This window comes from Kwoniella newhampshirensis, chromosome 4, assembly GCF_039105145.1.
Source record: "Kwoniella newhampshirensis strain CBS 13917 chromosome 4, whole genome shotgun sequence".
Taxonomy (NCBI): domain Eukaryota; kingdom Fungi; phylum Basidiomycota; class Tremellomycetes; order Tremellales; family Cryptococcaceae; genus Kwoniella; species Kwoniella newhampshirensis.
In genome coordinates this window covers 1,024,317-1,043,816 of record NC_089958.1, presented here as the reverse complement: position 1 = coordinate 1,043,816, position 19,500 = coordinate 1,024,317, and the positions used below count along the sequence as shown (strand labels likewise).

Sequence of the window (19,500 nt, the reverse complement as noted above, 5' to 3'; positions counted from 1 at the left end):
TGTAATCGATACACTGTATATGCATTTTATTCATTCATCCGTCTATTTCGGTTGGATTTCATGACGATAGACCTTGAACGGTGACGGTAATGAACGGCCCGTTTGGTAAGTTATCTCTTGCATCCGCTTAAACTGATATTCTGTGGAACCCGGTGAAGAATACGGGGCCAAGACGAAAGAGCCCAAAAGTTAGTCACTAATCGTAAGTTACTGCTGAAAGGACAAGCGAAAGCATAAACATCGGGCGGGATGCATGGAGGGATATACCCTCTCGTTCACCTGTTCCTCTCCTTCTTTCTCTTCCATATACACAAGAAGAAGAAAGTATCAGATACAGGATCGAAACCAGACCAGAACTGAGTCAAGATGCTGAGAACGATCGACTCCCATCGCGTTTCGAGATCGATGGTCATGGTCAAGAGGGGTCTACGAACCGAAGCGGTTCTGGAAGGAAGCATGCAAGGATCAGGATCTCAAGCGATGTTAATGGGCAAGCAAGATGTGTCGTCGTCAACTCGGCAATCAACGAGAAAAGCGAGGGAAGAAGGAGATGTGAGTGGCATCGCGTATCGAGGTCCTACATCGTTAAAAATGCCAACGAGCTTGATGGTCATCTTTCCCGTTGACCGTCTCTCTTTCTCTCTCTCTCTCTCTCTCTCTTTGTCTCTCAATCATCCTATCTCATCGCACCGTCTCGCCACTCTCTCTTCCTCTTCTCGCATCCGAGATACTGCCCTTTCATGACAGCTGTCTGTATTCGACTTCGCAGCTGACATCCCAGGTGACGACGCGCCCGTCCTAGATAAGCTCCGTGTTCGCCTCTCTCGCTGGCGAGAGCGAGAAGCCCCTACCGGACAGATTCGCCCAGCTCAAACGGGAGATCGTAGGCGACGAAGCGAATCAACGACGTCTCGTCGAGAGTTGGAGCAGGTTGACGGGGCATCTGGAGAAGGTGTCGTGTGAGATTCAAGAAAGACAACAAGATGTGAGTTGTGAATCCACTTTGTCTCTTTCTACTGCGATATCCCAGCACATAGCTTGCTTTTCTCCTGCCTCTATTCTCCACCCTCTTCCACCAGGCTCTCCTTGCCATACCTCAGCAGACTCCGACCGAAACGCTGACCATTACATGATCACTCACCAGTGCGTCCCTCAAACGACATACGAGGAATTCACTTCCAGCCGCTCATCCGACCTGGTGGACCGTATCAAGACTTGCGGGAGCGTTATCATCCGCAATGTCGTGCAGGAAGAGACGGCGCAGGGATGGCTGGAGAGATTGAGAGAGTATATCAAGTTGAATCCTGGCGTAAAAGGGTTTCCAGCAGATGATAAGCAGGTCTTTGAGCTTTAGTGGGTGGACTTGCTACTTGTTCCACCCTTCTAATCACAGAACGCAAACAGCTGTATGCGGGAGTCACCGTTGCTGACTCCGTTCCTACTGCGCTTCAGCTGGTCCAAAGTCCAGCTAGAGGCACGATCTCATCCTCGATCCATGAACGTTCAAAAATCCCTACTTCGACTCTTTTCCCATCCGCCATCTGCTCGGATTTCAACGGATACACCTCTCACGTACGCCGATAGGTTGAGGATCAGACATCCGGGAGACCAGCAGTTCGCTCTGGGACCACATGTCGATGGTGGGAGCATTGAGAGATGGGAGGACGAAACTTATCGGAAGGTGTATAAAGATGTTTTGAAAGGGAATTGGGAAGGGTTTGATGCCTGGACGATCGGGGAGAGGGGTGAAGCGAAACAGAATTTGTATGATGGTCCTGGATCAGTAAGTGGCTGCTGCCATTTGGCTGGGATGCATTGCAATCTGCTGAAGACGGTGTCTCATAGTGCGGTGTGTTTAGAGCTTTCCAAGGATGGACTTCGTTGTCCGATACAGGACCAGGAGAAGGCACCTTAAGGGTCTATCCTCTTCTCAAGGAATTGACCGCTTACATGATGTTACGCCCTCTGTTTCGGTATGTTTGCTTGTTCCACTGTCTCGTCAGCCCAAACTTTCGTCCGTGTCGGCGACTCTTACTTCCGTACCGAATCGCAGTGAGATACACCCCCGATCATCTCTCACACTTCAGGAGTATCTCGCACCGGCCAACTGGACCTTGGACCTGGAGACATCTCGCTTCCCAGGCTCGCCCCCTGCTCGAGGTCAGGAATTCAACGACGGCACTCATCCGCATTTACAGCTGGACAGGACAATGGTCAGTATGCCAAGAGTGAAGCCTGGGGATCAAGCTTGGTGGCACTGCGGTGAGTGCCTCGCGCCACCTTGCTTCACTATACTTCGCTGCACTGCACTGCACGACTTCTTCTCGTTCCAAGCGTACGCATGCGTGGGGACGCTGTCTTCGAAGCAGTGCCATATTTGGGAATATGGGCTGGAAATTCTTCTGCACTGGTGATATGCCTTCCGGCACTGACAATCTCATAGACGTGATTCACGCTGTCGAACCGACCCACCAGGGTTCAGGACCTGCTGCAGTCCTTTACATCCCCGCCGTCCCGCTCACACCACAAAACGCAGACTATGTCCGAGACCAACGTGAAACGTTCTTGAAGGGTACACCAGCACCTGATTTCCCAGGTGGAGTTGGCGAGAGTCAGTTTGTAGGAAAAAGCGAGGAAGGCGATGTCAAGAGCAAGGAAGGGAGACAAGCGTGAGTTCCCTTCTCTAGGGCTTGTTGCTCGCTCGTATGAAAGGTGATTGGCACTGACGGCAAAGACTGGTCGCAGGATGGGGTTGGAAGCGTTCGATCTTGGGGAAGACCTCGCCGATGGCGAGCGGGAAGTGAGGAAGAGAGCGTGAGTCCGTCGACAGATCTCGTTTGGTGTAGCTGACAGTCCATCGGGCAAGCAATGAGATTCTCGGTTTTTGAGGCATGGCCAAGTGTCAGTCATCTTTGGAAAACAAAGCCGAGCAATTGTTGGATCAGACAATCTTGGGCACCCAGTAGCTTGTACATTACCCATGCATGAGGTATTACAATGCCGGTGTCCCCACTACCATGCCGCTACCCACTGCCGCATCTCCCAATCTGGCTTTATGTATCTTGATCTCCTCTACTGGTCTATCGTTGTTATCTGTTCGTACGGCTTCTAGTCGTTGGATGGTCTTCATCCCTGATGAGACACGACCGAATATTGTGTGCTTCCCATCGAGGAAGGGAGTCGGGGCCTAAAACAGAGTCAGCTCGTGAGTCTTGCTTGCTCTTTAGTCAATTGTTGGGGGGGGTGTCACGCGCAGCAGGAGCGTGTCCATTCTGCGGTAGAGATGAAACTCACGCAAGTGATAAAGAATTGTGATCCTATTGCACGAATGATCAATAAAAAATTATCCTCTACACCTCCCTCAGCCTCAATTTGACGCATGACCCACCATTGGTATTAGGTCCACTATTCGCCATCGCTAATATCCCCGCACCGACAAACCTCAATTCGGGATGTATCTCGTCGGCGAACTTGTCCCCGTATACCGAAGTTCCACCACGACCTGTCCCTGTAGGATCACCGCCTTGGATCATGAAGCCCTAGATCGATCAAATCACGGTATGAACTTAGTGTGTAGGGTGGAGGGAGTGTAGCATAGAATGGGGGAGATAGATTGATCGAGGAGAAGAGATGATGGTACATCATAGATGATATCCAGAGCGAAGAAGGTAGGACCATGGCCAAACTCACAGGGATGATCCGATGAAAGATGACTCCATTATAGTACCCTCTCTCAGCAAGTTTTGAAAAGTTATTCGTCGTCTGCAGCACCCAGCAGAACTACATCAGTGGCTTGCTGCTTGCCAGTTGGCGGCAAGGGTCGTCTCCTACCTTTGGCGCATGAGCATTGTACAGTTCGACGGTGAACGATCCGACCGAGGTGTCGAACGTGACGTATGTTGCGGCGGCCATTGCGAGAGAAGAGGCGGGTTTTCACGGGGGTCCCTTTGAATCTCGGGAGGATTCCTTTGTCCAAGAGTGACTTGCTCTGCAACAGATGAAGTGGTAGCTTTACGACGACGAGTGAGATTTTATGGTGGATGAGTGAGTTGAGCAGCATTGTGATCATTTCATTCGCTTCGAACGAATTTGATCCCGTCCCACTGTACGAGTATCGATCTCCTCCACGTCCGCTGTCACCACTGTCACCACTGTATCCTTTTCTGCTCATTTCGCTCTCTTCCCTATGCATACATTCGCTCAATTCACTCTGTTCACGGACACACACGATTCACGATGGGACGTAATGGCTTCTTTGGCAGCTTCCAAGGCCTTGACGCCTTTGGCAAGGTGGGTTCGCTGATCCTGCTCACTGGCATTTCAGGTGCCAACTCTGACTGATTCATTTACGCGTAGACAATGGAGGATGTCAAGATCAAAACACGGACAGGTGCCCTTCGTGAGCTCCAGATATCCCTCATGACTGTGAGAAGAACCGAGCTGATATCCTGTGTGTGTCTTCCCTGCGATCATAGTAACCTTCATTTCGTTCTCCATCATCCTCACTTCCATGATGCTCGAATTCGTCGATTACAGAAGAATACATCTCGAACCGAGTATCGTGGTGGATAGGAGTAGAGGGGAGAAATTGATTATCGAATTCGACGTCAGTTTTCCGAGAGTACCATGTTATCGTACGTGTCGACCTCTCACATTTTCGAGTAGCAGCCACCCTCAACACCCCTATCTGGTCCGACACTCCTTTCCCCCTCATTCGAAGGTCACGACAGACATGAGCTCCAGCTGACCTCCTATTGCTTCGCAGTCCTCTCGCTTGACGTGATGGATATATCAGGAGAACATCAGACCGAGCTCGAACATCATATCACCAAGACGAGGCTGAGCAAAGAAGGAAGAGTCTTAGAAAGCATCGAAGGTGGTCGTAAGTCTGCTCAATCCATCTCTCTTTGCGTGCGATTGACGTTTTTTTTCCAACGCGACAGAGCTCAAAGGAGATGTCGAGCGAGCGAACTTGAAGCAGGATCCCAATTATTGTGGATCATGTTACGGTGCTTCCCCTCCTGAGAACGGGTGAGCTGAATTGCCTTACACTATTGGTCGCTCGAGCTGACGAAAGCCACAAAGCTGCTGCAATTCTTGTGAGGAGGTCCGACAGGCTTATGTGAGGAAAGGGTGGTCTTTCAATGATCCGACGGGTATCGAGCAGGTAAGCACTGATTCCCCTCTTCAGAGACACTCTACGAACGTGATGTTGTTCGCTCTCTGATGCGCTGTCACGTCCAGTGTGTCGAAGAAGGATGGATGGACAAGATGAAGGAGCAAAACACTGAGGGATGTCAGATCAGCGGTCGAGTAAGGGTCAACAAGGTGCGTCACCGTCTAGCTTTTGTGCTTTTCTCTTTCAGGCTTCAACAAGCTGATTTTGTGATGACAGGTCATTGGCAACATCCATTTCAGCCCTGGAAGATCGTTTCAGAACAACATGATGCAGATGTTGGAGCTGGTATGTTGTTTTCTTTCTTCTCCTCCCTCTCGTCGGTCTACCTGAGAGGAGCTGGAACTGACGCTGTTTGAGCAGGTCCCGTACCTCAAAGACTCCAATCACCATGACTTTGGTCATATCATCCACAAATTCAGATTCGCGGCGGATCTCACAGCAGCAGACGAAGCCAAGACCTTACCTAAGGAACTCCGATGGAGGGACAATCTGAAGATGAGAGATCCTTTACAAGAAATCGCCGCTCATACCGAGGAATGTAAGCGTTCGAGCTGTGGACTAATCATAGCAGGCACAAGCTGACAGTCACCCTTATCAACAGCAAATTACATGTTCCAATGTACGTTCACAGCGATGCTACCGTAGTCATGGCAAGCTGACCAGTCGACCGATCATAGATTTCCTCAAGGTTGTTTCGACAAATTTCGTCAATCTCAGCGGGGAAGAAATTGCTTCTCATCAATATAGTGTTACACAGTATGAGCGGGATCTCAAAGCGGGCAATGCTCCAGGGCAGGATTCACATGGCCGTGAGTTGATATGCATGCCAGGTTCCAAGAGTGTGCCCATCTGACCACTCCACAGACATGACAAGTCATGGAGTGATGGGTGTTCCGGGGGTCTTCTTCAAGTGAGTTGATCATGTACATACTCCACCTGTGGGATGTCGCTGATGCCTCGACCTGCACAGCTACGATATATCACCTATAAAGGTCATCCATACAGAGACCAGACAGTCTTTCGCTCATTTCCTTACGTCGTCAGTCACCACCTCTTGGTTCCTAACCATTACAGACACTCACTAATTGGCATTCTTCCACTCAGATCATGCGCCATTATCGGTGGAGTCCTGACAGTTGCTGGCCTGCTCGACTCTGTCATCTTCAGCGGCTCAAAGAGAATAAAAGGCTTGACCGACGATGGGTATGCGGCACCCAGTGGTAAAATGGTCAGTCAGCTACCTGAGAGTTCTGACAATGCCTACTCCATGAGCTGACCCACGTCACAGTTATGAGATATCACCTCAGACTGGTTACATTATAGCATCAATGCATTATCTTACACTGTCGTTCATCATCTCCGGTGGATGCGTCTTATCAAAGTGTGAGACTGCAATCGTCAAGGGGGTATACATGCAAATAGGATATCATCGTGGTCGTATCGTGGGAATCATCTCGTCCCGTCTGAACTTGAGCCAAGCCTCTATACGCAATGCACCCGGTCACTTATTCTCCGACGCGGTAGGCAACCATTGCCTGAATCAAAGAAAAGATGTCAGCCTATGCCTCCCTTCTCCCGTCATGTGAACGCAAGTAGCTCACCTCGAGAGAATGGACATTGGTGCTGAAACTTCGCAATCTGACTTGTTCGACTTTACCTCTGTCGATGAGATGTGGATCCGCATCGTCCCATGTTGCTGGTATGGCGACGTCTTCCGAGTCGTTGGTGTATGCGAGCAAGGTGAACGTGCCTATGAGAAGGGCGAAATAAAGTATCAGCAAAACCATCTTGACATTCATCCAGTCCGTCCATGATCAGGAGAAGCTGTCGTTTTGACCTCATCAAGTCTACGCCTTGAAGAAAGCCCTCAGAATCGCAGCGGCCACTCACATTCTTCTTCCAGTATAGGCAAGAACGTGACACTCGACGTGATCTGCTTCATGATCTCCCTGATCTCCCCCTGTACCTCCTTCTCCGTCTTCTCCTTCTTCTTCCCGCTCTTAGGTCCACCGGGTAATGGAGGATTGTTATTTGATCCAGACGACGATGCGACGTCCTCTGCGTGTATGTCGAATTGCCAACGTTCTAGCGTCTCGCCCGTCTCAATGGATTTGATGGCGAGTACCAGTCGGGTTATGGATGATGACAAGAGCCATTCTAGACAGAACAGATTGTTGTGTCCGTGTGAGCTGTACGACAACGACGAAGCTGCAAACGAGGAAGACGTTTCCTGCCAAGAAGAAGGAGGTACGGGCAGTGAAGAACAGGCTCACCTTGTACCTGTGACAAAATCGTCGATAGGTATTCCTTTAGACTATCGTCGGCCGTCACCAACATTGGTAGACCATATTTCTTCACCATCCTACATGTATAGAACCGTCAGCTGCTTTCAGGTGACATCATTCGATGGCCTACTCTGCGAGCTTACCGAAAATCATCAGATGGGTAGACTCCTCGTTGATACAGGATGCTACAAAAGGCACTCAGGCTCAGAACGTATCATCCCGAGAATCCGAGCTCGACCGCTCTCACCTGTTGACACTGTACTCGAAGAATTCGGTGACGAGCGCCGTGGACCCCTTTAGGGTGATCGCTTGATTCGTCCTTTGTTTCTGAGCCATACTGAGAGGTTGACTCGGCTACTTGATCGTCAGCAGCAGAGGCAGGAGAAACCAAGGTGAGATGAGGATGATAGCGAGGTCAGTCGAAGGACGCGGTACGCGCAAAGAGAAGAATATCACTCGCGGCCGGGATCAAATTGTTGACGGGATCAAATCATCTTTTGATGGAGCCCCTCGTAGCTTTGATTTTTTGAAAAGTTGCAAAGGGGATGCACTCCTGGACCGATTTCTCTGGTTCCTCTCTCCCTCATCACCTGCTCATCAGCCGAAATAGAAAGCCCATCGACCAAGCAACGACTATCGACGATGGCATCGAACATCTTACCGCTCTTCTGGCCGTTGGCCAATTCGAGCAAAGAAACGCGATTGAACGCTTCAGCCAGCTTGGTCTCATCCCTTGAAAATTTCCAACAATCGTATTCAGCCAACAAACCAACAGCTGGATCTTCAAGAGGTGATCAGGATGAGGATGACAGCGAGGACGAGGATGACGAGGATGACGATGATGAGTCAGGGATGGAGGTAGATGCTAGTGATGAGGAGGGTGAAGAGGACGGCCAAAGAGATTTGGAAGGGGTTAGACTGGATAAACAGTTGAGCAAGGAGAATACGGAAGATGTCGTCTACTGTGTCAAGCGACTGGTTCGAGGTCTGGGAAGTTCAAGAGAAAGTAGTCGATTGGGTTTTGCAGTAGCTCTGACGGAGGTCAGTCTCATTTCAAACCTTTGTTCACCCGAGACATCATACCTCAGGACATCCTGACGATAACCCCGCTTTCACAGCTTCTCTCCCGTATACACACCGTCACAGCTCGACAAGTCTTCTCTCTGGTCATCAGAAATTCTCAGTATAACAATTCGATGAAAGGATCAGACGAACGTGATCTCATGTTCGCTAGATTGTTCGGCATCACAGCCATCGTCCAGTCGAAATCACTCTACGCCTCGACGGCGACCAAAGACGATTTCCGAAATGTCGTAGAAGGCTTGATATGGCTCGGTCAAGGAAAAGCCTGGATGAGAGAAAGTGCTTGGTGGTCTATTGTCGAAGCCGTCCAGGGGCTTGTACAGAGTGAAGTCGAATGGAAGGAGGACGCCTTGACTGAGTTGATCGAGATCATTTTCGAGGAAAAAACCTGGACACAAGAGAAGGTCGCCCTGGTGCTCTTACTCGAGGATCAGCTGCCTGTGAGTGTGCACATGTGTGTAGGGACAGGAACCTCTCATCCTGACTAGACTTCATCAAAGGACGTCGAATGGAGATCACATCTCTCTCCTACCTTCAAATACACACCTCTACTCAACAGTCATAACCTGGTCACCCTCGGACGGGTTCTTAAAGTAAGTGTTGTCCTACGTGTCGCAGAATACACAATTAAAGCCTCTTCTTACCACCAGGAAGCATCCAGCGAGGAGGACGAGGGTATTGCAGCGTCTACCAGTGGATCATGGAAACCTCAACTCCACTTTGTCTGGAACATCATACTCGACCGATATTTCCCAAAATTGACCTCCCCGACCTTCGAAAACACATCCGAGGCTCCGTTCCAGGATTTTTTCCGAGTCGTCGTAGACGGTACGTGTATACTCTATCTTGTCCTGAACCCTTATCCTTGGATGCCGCCGCGCGATCACCCTATGATGAACAATTTTTACAAGCTCAACAGTCCAATCATCCTTTAAGGATGGATGAGGATACCCCTCTTCTTCAACCCTCTGAGGCGTATCGCGCGGATCACCCTCATCTTGTCTTGATCAACAAGCTGGCTCTCATACTAACAATGACATGTCACGCAGAATCATTATTCTCTAACACTGCGTCTTCTCAACGACGATATTGGGGATTCCAGGTCTTCGAGCGCGCTCTCCCTCTTCTTCCGCCATCCCAGATGCCCCTGATCTTCACCCCCAACTTCATGCGATGCTGGATGAACAACCTTTCTTCCGCCGACCGATATCTTCATAAAGCCGCTCTCCAGATCGCCAAGCGTGTGCAGGACGTCATCAAGGAGAATCCCAAAGTCGGTATCACACTGCTCTCCCAACTGGTCGGGAAACACGGTCGACCCGACTTCGACAAGGTCACAAAGACTAAGACTGTCGAGTCGATCATGGGCAGTCTGAATGCGGACGGTGTCAAAGAGTTCGTCGCTTACCTGCAGAGCATCATCTCGGGTAACGCACAGGAGAAGTGAGTGGATCCGGCATAACATGACCTGGTCGATTAGTTAAGCCATCCTCTCTTTAGCCTCGACAGCTCTCGCATAGACGAGCGACGACTGTGGGCTTTGGATCAGATTCAGGCTCTGTGTCGAAATGGTTCTGTGCCTAAGGACGATTCTTGTATCTCCTCTGTCCTCGACTTCCTCCTCGTCCATGGCTTCTTTATCATCCGAAAGACGGACAAGAAAAGTACCATCACTGCTGTATGTAGCCCTGAGATCTTCCCCGGTAGGTTTCGCAATGAGCTAATTCTGGTGATTAGCTGCACGCTGCTCCCAAAGCAGCTCTGTCTGAGTCAACTGCGGCCGCATGTCGAGCACGTTTCTTCTCCTGCATAACGGAACTCACAACCGCTTCCGTCTCCCGAAGAGGTCAGTGACATGTACAGAACGACGAGCAGCTTTACTGAAGAATCCACGCAGCTACCGATGACTCAACAAAAGCTACCCGTCAACAAGGCTGTGATCTTTCAGGAAGATTCTGGGTCCGAAGAGCCGTCGAGATTATCTCCGCTCTGGAGGAGGATACAAAACACGTTGAGCTCATGACCGATGCGGACGAGGAAATCAAGTCAATAAGGAAGGGTGCTCTGGCAACCTTGGCTGGGTTATCCAAAGTATGTTGCTCGTGCTTCCGTCACAGACAGCTCGCTGATGGTAACTTAATAGGCCAAAGAAGATGAGAAAGAGGTCGCGAAGGGTGCCGAAATCCTTTTGTCATTCTTCGTTCTGCAGACTTACGATGAGATGGACGATGCTCTGGATATGCTCGAGGTGGGTTCCCTCATCTTCCTGCAATGAGAACGCAAGCTGACTTCGACGTGTGTAGGATGTGAACACTGCCGCTCAGAAAATCTTTGACTTGCCGTCTGCCTCAAGCTCCGCATCCGATGACGAGGACGCTGCGCCGGTCGATGCTTTACTCGATGTTCTCATTGCGCTTCTAGACAAGGGTTCAAGTGATCTGCGAAATCTCGCCAATCTCGTGTTCGGAATGGTGTCTTCAGCTTTCACTGAGTCAAGCATGAAGCTTTTGAATGCTGTAAGTGTAACAAGAAGCGTATTCAGTTGAAGCTGACATGTCCAACAGCAACTCGAGCAGACCGTTGCTTCTGCTGCCGTTGATGATGACGAGGGCGATGACGAGGAAGTTGAAGACACGGAGGATGACCGTCTGGAAGGTTCTGGGGATGATGATGATGAGGAGGAGGAGGATGAATCATCCGACGAGGATGACGACGCCGATGACGAAGACGATATGGCACCTGTAGATCCCGCATTTAGACAACGAGTCGCAGAAGCGTTACAAGTGGCTGGGATGGGGGTCGACGAGAATGCTGAGGAGGGATCTGACAACGAAGAAGAGGAATACTGGGACGATGATCAGATGATGAAGGTGGATGAGCAGCTGGCAGAGGTGTTCCGTCAACAGGCTACAACCACAAAGAGGACCGATTTGAAGCGTGAGTAGAAATTGAAAGATCCGGAAACCGGAAATAACTGCTAACATGCCATGCTTGGCAGACCTGCAAATTGAATCATTGCACTTCAAAAACCGTATACTCGACTTTTACGACACCTATGCCAAACGACAACTCACCAATTCGCTTGTGTTGGAGGTTGTCGGTGCGCTTCTTCGATTAGTCCGAGCTTCTGCTTCATCCGAAGGCGAACTTGCAAACAAAGCTGCTGGTATATTGCGAAGCAGATTCAACAAGCCCAAAGATGTGCCTTCCACATGTGACGTGGACGTCGCTGCCGAGCTTCTGGTCTCGATACATGAGATGGCGCAGAAAGCTCCGTCTGCCGAGTTCTCCAATTTGAGTAGTGTGTGCAGTCTCTTTGTCTCAAGAACGATTGACGCGTCAATCGCTTCGACATCCGAGGCGACACCGTCGTCGTCACCTGTGGTCGAAGCTTACCGAAAGACTTTGACCGACCTCATGACACGAAAGTCATCATTGGTTCATCCTGCTTTTGTGTTGGATTTCGTCAAACGATTCCCTATCCGGGCTTTCGCCCTGCATTCCGACTTGACGACCTACGTCGCCCCCGGCGGTGGTGTCAATGCCTATCGACAAGCTCAGGCATACACGATGCTTCAGACCCTCTCGCAGCATCTTCCTGTAATCTCCAAATCCGAATCTGTCAGCAAATCAGAAATCGCAGCATTCATCAATCAAGCTTCGGAACAAGTGTACGCTACTTTGGAATCTGCCGCTGCATCGTCGTCATCTGCTGAAGAAGGAGGAAACTCCAACTCGAATTGGAACGCGTCGAAATTGAAGGATGTGGTCAAGTTCGCACTTCAATTAGCGAGAGCGAGCAAGACATTAGGCATCCCATGGGATCTGAAACGAGTCGAACAAGTTGGACAGGTCTTTGGACAAGGCGAGAAGACGAAAGAGATGAAGGGAGTGAGAAGTATGTGGAATCAACTTGGTTCCATATTCGGTGTCGTTACCGCTCAAAGCCAGAAGAAGAAGGGGAAGAAGGCGGCCGAAGCAGCGTCTTCTGGAGAGATGCAAGTTGACGGGGAGGAAGAGACAACGCAGAATAAGGGTAAGAAGGTCGAGAAGCAGAAGAAGAGCCAGAAGGTTCTTCCCAAGACAGATGAGAGTACTCCCGCCACTGCGGAGAAACCTGCAAAGAAGAGAAAGACAGAAGATGGGGAGATCAAGAGGAAGAAGCAAAAGTCAAAACCTACCCCTACTACATCTTCATAATCTGCTCGGTCGTTGGCTCTTTTCGTCTCATTTCTTCCTTCCTCTTCTTAATTCTTTCAATGCATGCACTCATTTTGGTTCCTTTTATACAACACTCCGATTTGTCACGGAAAATGCATCATCCTCATTCGTGACACAATCGATTATCCGTATATGCAGGGTATGACTGATTATGCAAGACTCCAAATCTGTAACTTACAAGCAATACTGTGGAACCAAAAGCGTAAGAAAGTATTGCACAGACTAACATTCACTCATCCCCTCGATACCAAATCCAGAGCTTTATGAAGCAACGTCACATTCCTAAGTACGTCCTTGGCTGGAACCGTCTCTTCAGGGTGTTTCACGTCGTGCAACATCTTCTTAGTCCTGCGAGCAAGGGCTGATAGCAATCGTTGTTTGGTCTCATGTTTGAGATAGTCGGCACGGGTCTGCGCTGTTTCGAGAATTGATCGGGGGAGACCGGCAAGCCTGACATCCAGCGTTAGCGGCAGGTCGAGTGGGGCCGGTGATGAGTGTGGACGATTAGCGATGATGGGACAGACTTACCGAGCACACCAAACTCCGAATGAGGCTTCGGCCAACCCGCGTTTCAGCTGGTACAAAAACGTGATTTCCGCGCTGCCATCTATGTACGCAGACAACGTCAGCTCAGCCTATCATCGGCCGTAATACGACACGTACCAGGCAGCTTCACTTCTTCGAAGCTCATGTGCCAATTACTGATACGGTCGGGCTTCTACGATGCGTGAGTCGCATGTAGTAAGCGTCTGCCTCCACCGATGTTTCTGTAGCAGATCTGGTAGCGCACCTCTTTCGCAAGTTCCTCTGCGACCATCGGGTAATGGGTGACAAACAGCGTATTGCAGCCGATCCCTGCGACGTACGAGAGGGTAGCGTACGCGATAGCAACCCCGTCATATGTGCTGAAAAGGGGTAATCATCAGAAAGACATAAAGACATCCAGCCACAATACGTATCTACCTTGTACCTCGACCAAGCCTGGAGTCCACCATCAGCTGGATGTCAGATCGAAGTCGGTTTACTCACTCGTCTAGTATGACCAGAGTCCGCGGGGTGATCGTACGGAGGATGTCGCTGGTTTCGGAAAGCTCAACCATGAAGGTCGACTTGCCTCTCCCGATCTCGTCGGATGCTACTAACCGTCAGCCAAGATCTCTCGGACTCAAAGGGACTTAGCTCACCTCCCATTCGGCTAAAGAGCAAATTCGTCAGCGGCTAGCATCCTGACGCTTCGGCAGACTTACGTTTGTACAGCGTCATGAACACCAAGGGTGACCGATGACGCTGGGACGAAGGACCCTATCTGGGCCATACAGACTACGAGAGCCTGATATCCAAATTCAGCGAAGTCCCTCCCACTATACCTGCAGAAGCCCAGCTCACCACAGCGCGAACACAGGAGCTCTTTCCTGATTGAGGCCCAAGGTTAGAATCGACAGCATTCACTGACCGATACTCACCGGCCATGTTTGGACCTGTGATGACTTTCGACGTCCCGTCCCTCTCCGAAAAGTCGATGTCGAACGGTACGTACGCCTCATCCCTTAACATCTCGACCTGATCAATGGCAAAGGTCAGTTTTCAGATTGGCCGTGTGTGATCACTGTGGGGGGGACATGCCATTGGGTGACGGCCAGCTCTTATCCGTAATGCTGGTTCGGCGACAAATTTCGGCTTGCAGTATCCCGATGCTGCGGCTACTTGCGCCAACGACATCAAGCAGTCGATCACAGCGATCTGTTTGGAGACCACCACCAGCTCATGACACTCTGATATATCGGATTGAAACGCCAGAAATGCTTTGTGCGATACTCCGGCAAGCGTTTCCCTGTGTTGTTCGCGCTCTTTGTTTCTAGGTGACAGCGTCAGCAGGCATCTGACGCGTGGATGAGTGGGACTCACATCCTCAGGATGTCTGGCGTATGGTAGCGATTCACAGACTTGGTCCTGCAAGTCCAAGACGCCATCAGTAACACCCTGGGACACGATCGGCACAAAGGACGCACGCGCTGATCTTGACCCATTTTGCGGGAACTAGCTTTGCATCTCGTACAGGCACTTCCACCAGAAACTGAGTGTTACGTGAGCAACCATCATGTTCGGTACAGGTCTGGACTCACCTCGATACCGGCGACAGTAATGTAGTTCATAGCTGGTCGTTTGACAGTTCTCCTGATCTCCTTAAGATGTTGCTCCAGCTCGCTGTCGCATATGCTGATGCACTATATAGACTAGTGGTCAGAATTGCTTACAACGGATCTCCGATCTTGACTCACGTCCTTGGCATCCTGAATGTCTGAATATTTGTCTGGGTCGACCCAAAGGTTGGCTTCATTGTTCTCCCGAGCCTCCTTCAGATTCATAGCGTTTAGCAAACCTCTTGCGGTATCTCTGATCTGGGGCAGAGTTTTCAGAATACTATTCAACAAGCTGGATTTGAACACATCGCCTTCGTCAGGCCGAAATTCGGAACCTATACGGACTAAAGCGACCAGAATAGTAGCCAGCTCAGTCGGAAGAGCCTGTGCATAACAAAGAGTGAGTCGACGTCTGATCTCCATGTTGTGCGGATTCACCTTGCCGTATTGGATCCTGGTCAGACCCTTGACGAGATCGGGCATATTGACAAGCAGACTTCTCAGCTTCTCCATGTGGTACGTGTTGTTCTCCATCACCTCTTCAATTGCGTCGGTTCGCGCCCGCAGGGCCCTGTCAAGACCAACTGTGCAGTCAGTATTGGGTTGTCAACCCGATTCGACCGGCTTACGCGACATCCAATAGAGGCCGACCTATCCATTCCCGCAATAGACGGCGTCCCATGCGAGTTTTACAGCTTCTCTGAGGTTAGCGTGGCGCACTAGAAGTAGCAGCAAAACGTACTGGTCGAGCACTGGATCAGAATCAGCCTCGTTCTCGACGTGCAAAGCTTAGACACTCACGCCAAAGCAAGCTTCCATATATTCCTCCATCCGTCTGATTTCGATAGATCTCCCTGAAGGTAGGATTAGGGTTGATTCTTATTCTTATAGTAGGAATGACTCACAGGTTGTTCAAGGTGTTACTCGACAGAAGCATATGTGCACGATTGATGAACTATACACATTTCAGACCAGGAAGTTTTACTGGTATGATACTCACCCTGGCAAAGGATGACCGGTGTCTAAAGGCGTTCTCCAATTTGAAAGCTGGTGGATGCATGTCAGTCACAGCTGCTGTTACGGAAGAATAGCATATAGAAATACCTTTCATGTGTTTGACCGCGATGGCTAAAGCAATCACAATTTGCTTGGGAAAGTCAACCAGTGCAATCACGGCTTCACCAGCTGGATGGGATATGTGTTAGACATTTTGACGTAGGAGTAGCGGAGAAGGCTCACCGTCGAGACCTGTAGCGAGAGCGAGCTCGTCCAGCTCTTTGCTTTCGGCTGTTTCCTCAAGGTGCGATGGTCCGTTGCCACTTGCTGAGTCCCCTTGCATATCCTCTGCGTCCTCGTCGTCGCTCATAGCGGTCAGATCCACGTGTTGCATTGATGCCCCATTGGCCGCTGACCTCATAGAAGTACCGCTCTTCCTGTTGTAGAATCGCGTGAGGTAGTCGAGAGCTTTGTCGTACGTCGTAATCATTTCTATACGCTCAACTCGGATAGTACACATCGTACCAGTTCTGTATATATGTTAGTATTGCGAGTCTCCACGAATCAGATGCTCACTTGGTTATACCTGCGATATGATTCAAGACTTTCTCTGTAGCCTTACTTAAGCCAGTCTTAGGGAGAAGCAGCTCGGCCGGCTGCAAATGGGTCAACCGGGTCTCCAGCTCGGTTCTCACTTGCGAATCTGGTAATCCTAGTCAGCTCGTGCATGGGATTTGCTGGACTCCAGAGCTTACCGTCGAATTCGTCCCATACGACCTCTCCAGTTTCGGGCACAACGCTGACCAGTCCTATCCTAGCTCTCTCGTCATTCGCTATTCCCCCTATACCTTGCTCGACAATTGCTACTAGGGCATTTGTCGATGGCGCAGCAGATCCGGGAAGTACAGGCTCGTCAAGCGAAGTTGATGAGGAGGCCAGCGATGTCTCTTCAACGTATCTGAAGCTAGGTAAGGCATGATCCTGCGGGTTGCTGGAAAAATGCAACTCACGTGGCGGAGGTGAACAGGTGCGTCAGTTCCCGAGTGAAAGGCGCGTTGCGATTGTCTCCAACCTTTTTCAGAGCAGCCGTTTCGGTTTGTGTGATCACTCCGACTTTGTAGCCGAGCGATATCAGCCTGCGACAGACAGGAATGAGTGGTCAGGTTAGACAAAAGACTTGGTAGACATACTTCTTGACGTGAATGTGAAGGCGATGTGTTGGTATAGAAGCGGTGTAGAAATTTCGACTTGGAAAGCTGTACACATGTCAATACTGTCCCGTTGCAACTATCTATGACATGACTCACGCTACGATACCGAGCTCTTTTGCTGCAATCTGTACTCATAGCGTTAGCGGTATCACTCGAGGACCTCACAGAGGATCTTACTTTCGCGTCTTCCCCATGAAACCTAATAGGGCGTCAGCATATGTACCGGTGTCATTGAGTCAGACGCACTTGTACTTGTAGCCAACTACGTTTATTTGTCAGTCATCTCTGACGAATTATATATCACTACTTAGCTCACCTTCCATTAAAAGCAACACATCTTCGTTTTGCTGCTTGATTTCCATGAACTGCTTCTCTAGTGGTGTATATGTCAGTCCGCTCGGTCCCACTTCCTCCTTCTTTTTTCCCTTTCCCTTTACTTTTCCTTGACCGTCGACATCTTTCGCTGCATATTTCGCCGCCAGCTTCTTCCCCATACTCTCCGCCGCTGTTGTTCTCTCATCATCTTCTGCCTTCTCACGATCTTCCGAGATCGGAGTAGTCGGGCCCCCATTCTCCGCATCGGGGGTCAGACGTAACTGTCCACGAAGTTCCGCGGCAGCAGCTTCATCCAGTGCAAGAGATCGTCTGCGACGAATGATACCTCCAGGAGCTAGGACTTTAGCTTGCCAGGCTGCATGTCGAGCTTGTTGTTCAGGCGTTGGAGCCAGCTGACTTGAGCTCGGACCCGCTTCATTGGACGTTGAACTGAGAGAGTACGTTCCGAAAGCTGTGCCGGATCTGCAAGGTCGAGGAGGAGCGATTTTAGGGAGTCGATATGCGTCTAATCCGGTCGAAGTGGAGGGCGGGCGAGTGATAGAGCTTGGAAGTGTGTTTCTCGACTCAGGCTGGGGATCAGTAGAGGCAGGGATGGAAGGTGGTTTGGTAAAGTAACCCGAGCTAGTTTTTGGCGCAAAGCTCTCTGACTTCTCTACCTCTTCGCTGATCTTACTCCTCTTGGCAGGAGGCGGCGATCCGGTGAGATCAATGACATGTTCATCGCCCTTTCTGGTTGGAGAAGAAAGTGGAGGGCTCTTGCGCTTGAAGAAGGCATGAATGGATGATCTGCACGTCGACTCTGTGATCAGCAGAGCCCTACATAACGTTAGAGCTGGACTCACTGGGCCCTCCCCTCTGCACTCTTAGGAGTCATTCTCTTTCTCGAGCTTACGAGCCTTCAGCCGGGGATCTCGCAAAGATGGATATAGACGTTTCGCGATGGTGATGATGATGAGCACAGGAGGTGGAGGTTCGTTTTTTGACGCGGTCCAGTCAACTCGGCCCCACGTGGCTACGCGTATCGGCGAGAGCGAGATGGAAGGATCAGGGCATTGCAGAACAGGTAGAGGCGAGGAAGATCCACGAGGGTGCATGGAGAAGTCAGCACAGTATTTGGAAGTTTTTGTCTGTCCAGACCGTTTCCAAGAAAGATAGGGGTACGAGCAGTCCGTGAGAAACGATCGGGGCACCGAGCAGGGCGCTGAATATCACTCGATGCAACTGTTGTTGTTGCTCCGCTCAACATTGTTTAAACTTCTTGTGCAGTCCACCTCTCTTGATAAGCTTTTTTACCCCTGCATGAAGCAGTCTGCCCATCAATCATACCCATAGAATCACGATTTGAAAACCATGACCAGTATCATTGAGTGTGAAGGCAGGCTCGAAGCCATTTCCTCGAGAGCCAACCGCAGCAACGTGAGAATCCCCGGGTGGCAAGCGTGCTGATCGTGCCTCAAGCGGATATTTTTGGCCACCTTGCCTTGCCATACTTTACTATAACACCCATTGCTGTCAGATAAAAGGATGTCTTACGAGGTTGCCAAGAATGGTGGGTTTTGCTGAACCACAATTGAAGTTAAGCAGTCGAGGTTCAGTCGTTCAAAGTTTAGACACACGTGATGTTTGGAACATTGAGTAGGGAACATCGAGGTTGAGCGAGTATCATCTGTATATACAGATTATACACAGATGATACGCAGATGATACACACATGATTCAGCAGGGAGTTTGGTACGACAGTTGGTATATTCTCATGTGCTCGGGAAGACGGGTCAGGAAGACGTGCTTTCCACTAATGTGACTTATTCAGTAAAAATTTGCACGAGAGCCGAACTGTCACGTTCAACAACGCGAGAATTGACAGCACGACATGCATCAAAGCCATAACCATGTGGCCGCCTGCTGTCGAATTTGTACAAGAGCCAGCTGGCACTGATGGGTAAAGCCAACGGATCAGCGTCCTTCAAGTTACCTGTCCTGGACGGTGTCGCTCCATTGAGGCGCTAGTCGAGGCTTGGAGGCAATATTGTTTCTTCTTAATTCCGACC

General features: G+C 50.1%; 6 protein-coding genes across 6 annotated transcripts; 3 read left to right on the top strand and 3 right to left on the bottom strand.

The window, feature by feature from the left end:
• Positions 1–366: 366 nt before the first annotated feature.
• IAR55_002374 (uncharacterized protein) lies at positions 367–2,888 on the top strand (the record flags this gene model as incomplete). Its single annotated transcript, XM_066945488.1, has 9 exons — positions 367–552; positions 803–985; positions 1,145–1,353; positions 1,453–1,783; positions 1,846–1,973; positions 2,054–2,262; positions 2,444–2,669; positions 2,746–2,814; positions 2,867–2,888. 9 exons carry the CDS (start codon positions 367–369, stop codon positions 2,886–2,888), a joined length of 1,563 nt encoding a protein of 520 aa, XP_066804177.1.
• A 104-nt stretch (positions 2,889–2,992) lies between these two features.
• Positions 2,993–3,912, bottom strand: IAR55_002373 (peptidyl-prolyl cis-trans isomerase-like 1; the record flags this gene model as incomplete). Its single annotated transcript, XM_066945487.1, has 5 exons — positions 2,993–3,187; positions 3,295–3,317; positions 3,389–3,539; positions 3,691–3,762; positions 3,832–3,912. The coding sequence occupies 5 exons, from the start codon at positions 3,910–3,912 to the stop codon at positions 2,993–2,995; spliced, it is 522 nt and encodes a 173-aa protein (XP_066804176.1).
• A 324-nt stretch (positions 3,913–4,236) lies between these two features.
• IAR55_002372 (uncharacterized protein) lies at positions 4,237–6,455 on the top strand (the record flags this gene model as incomplete). The annotated part of the gene is made up of 14 exons (XM_066945486.1): positions 4,237–4,290; positions 4,357–4,399; positions 4,476–4,634; positions 4,766–4,882; positions 4,944–5,031; positions 5,086–5,167; positions 5,245–5,328; positions 5,396–5,464; positions 5,540–5,717; positions 5,781–5,798; positions 5,857–5,988; positions 6,044–6,089; positions 6,150–6,218; positions 6,284–6,455. The coding sequence occupies 14 exons, from the start codon at positions 4,237–4,239 to the stop codon at positions 6,453–6,455; spliced, it is 1,311 nt and encodes a 436-aa protein (XP_066804175.1).
• A 229-nt stretch (positions 6,456–6,684) lies between these two features.
• Positions 6,685–7,800, bottom strand: IAR55_002371 (uncharacterized protein; the record flags this gene model as incomplete). Its single annotated transcript, XM_066945485.1, has 6 exons — positions 6,685–6,714; positions 6,781–6,929; positions 7,070–7,336; positions 7,453–7,541; positions 7,608–7,649; positions 7,712–7,800. The coding sequence occupies 6 exons, from the start codon at positions 7,798–7,800 to the stop codon at positions 6,685–6,687; spliced, it is 666 nt and encodes a 221-aa protein (XP_066804174.1).
• A 306-nt stretch (positions 7,801–8,106) lies between these two features.
• On the top strand, positions 8,107–12,747 carry IAR55_002370 (uncharacterized protein; the record flags this gene model as incomplete). Its single annotated transcript, XM_066945484.1, has 12 exons — positions 8,107–8,505; positions 8,583–8,987; positions 9,048–9,140; positions 9,198–9,375; positions 9,597–9,990; positions 10,048–10,225; positions 10,285–10,393; positions 10,445–10,638; positions 10,691–10,795; positions 10,851–11,063; positions 11,112–11,484; positions 11,546–12,747. 12 exons carry the CDS (start codon positions 8,107–8,109, stop codon positions 12,745–12,747), a joined length of 3,843 nt encoding a protein of 1,280 aa, XP_066804173.1.
• A 254-nt stretch (positions 12,748–13,001) lies between these two features.
• IAR55_002369 (uncharacterized protein) lies at positions 13,002–18,326 on the bottom strand (the record flags this gene model as incomplete). The annotated part of the gene is made up of 31 exons (XM_066945483.1): positions 13,002–13,218; positions 13,297–13,375; positions 13,432–13,486; positions 13,559–13,673; positions 13,732–13,749; positions 13,798–13,903; positions 13,953–13,963; positions 14,016–14,098; positions 14,155–14,180; positions 14,232–14,328; positions 14,392–14,623; positions 14,674–14,718; positions 14,778–14,842; positions 14,892–14,993; positions 15,048–15,293; positions 15,348–15,480; positions 15,539–15,604; positions 15,707–15,763; positions 15,815–15,864; positions 15,910–15,956; positions 16,014–16,094; positions 16,149–16,435; positions 16,482–16,608; positions 16,661–16,863; positions 16,916–17,041; positions 17,096–17,161; positions 17,213–17,241; positions 17,294–17,315; positions 17,363–17,378; positions 17,433–18,238; positions 18,295–18,326. The coding sequence occupies 31 exons, from the start codon at positions 18,324–18,326 to the stop codon at positions 13,002–13,004; spliced, it is 3,645 nt and encodes a 1,214-aa protein (XP_066804172.1).
• Between the last annotated feature and the right edge of the window lie 1,174 nt (positions 18,327–19,500).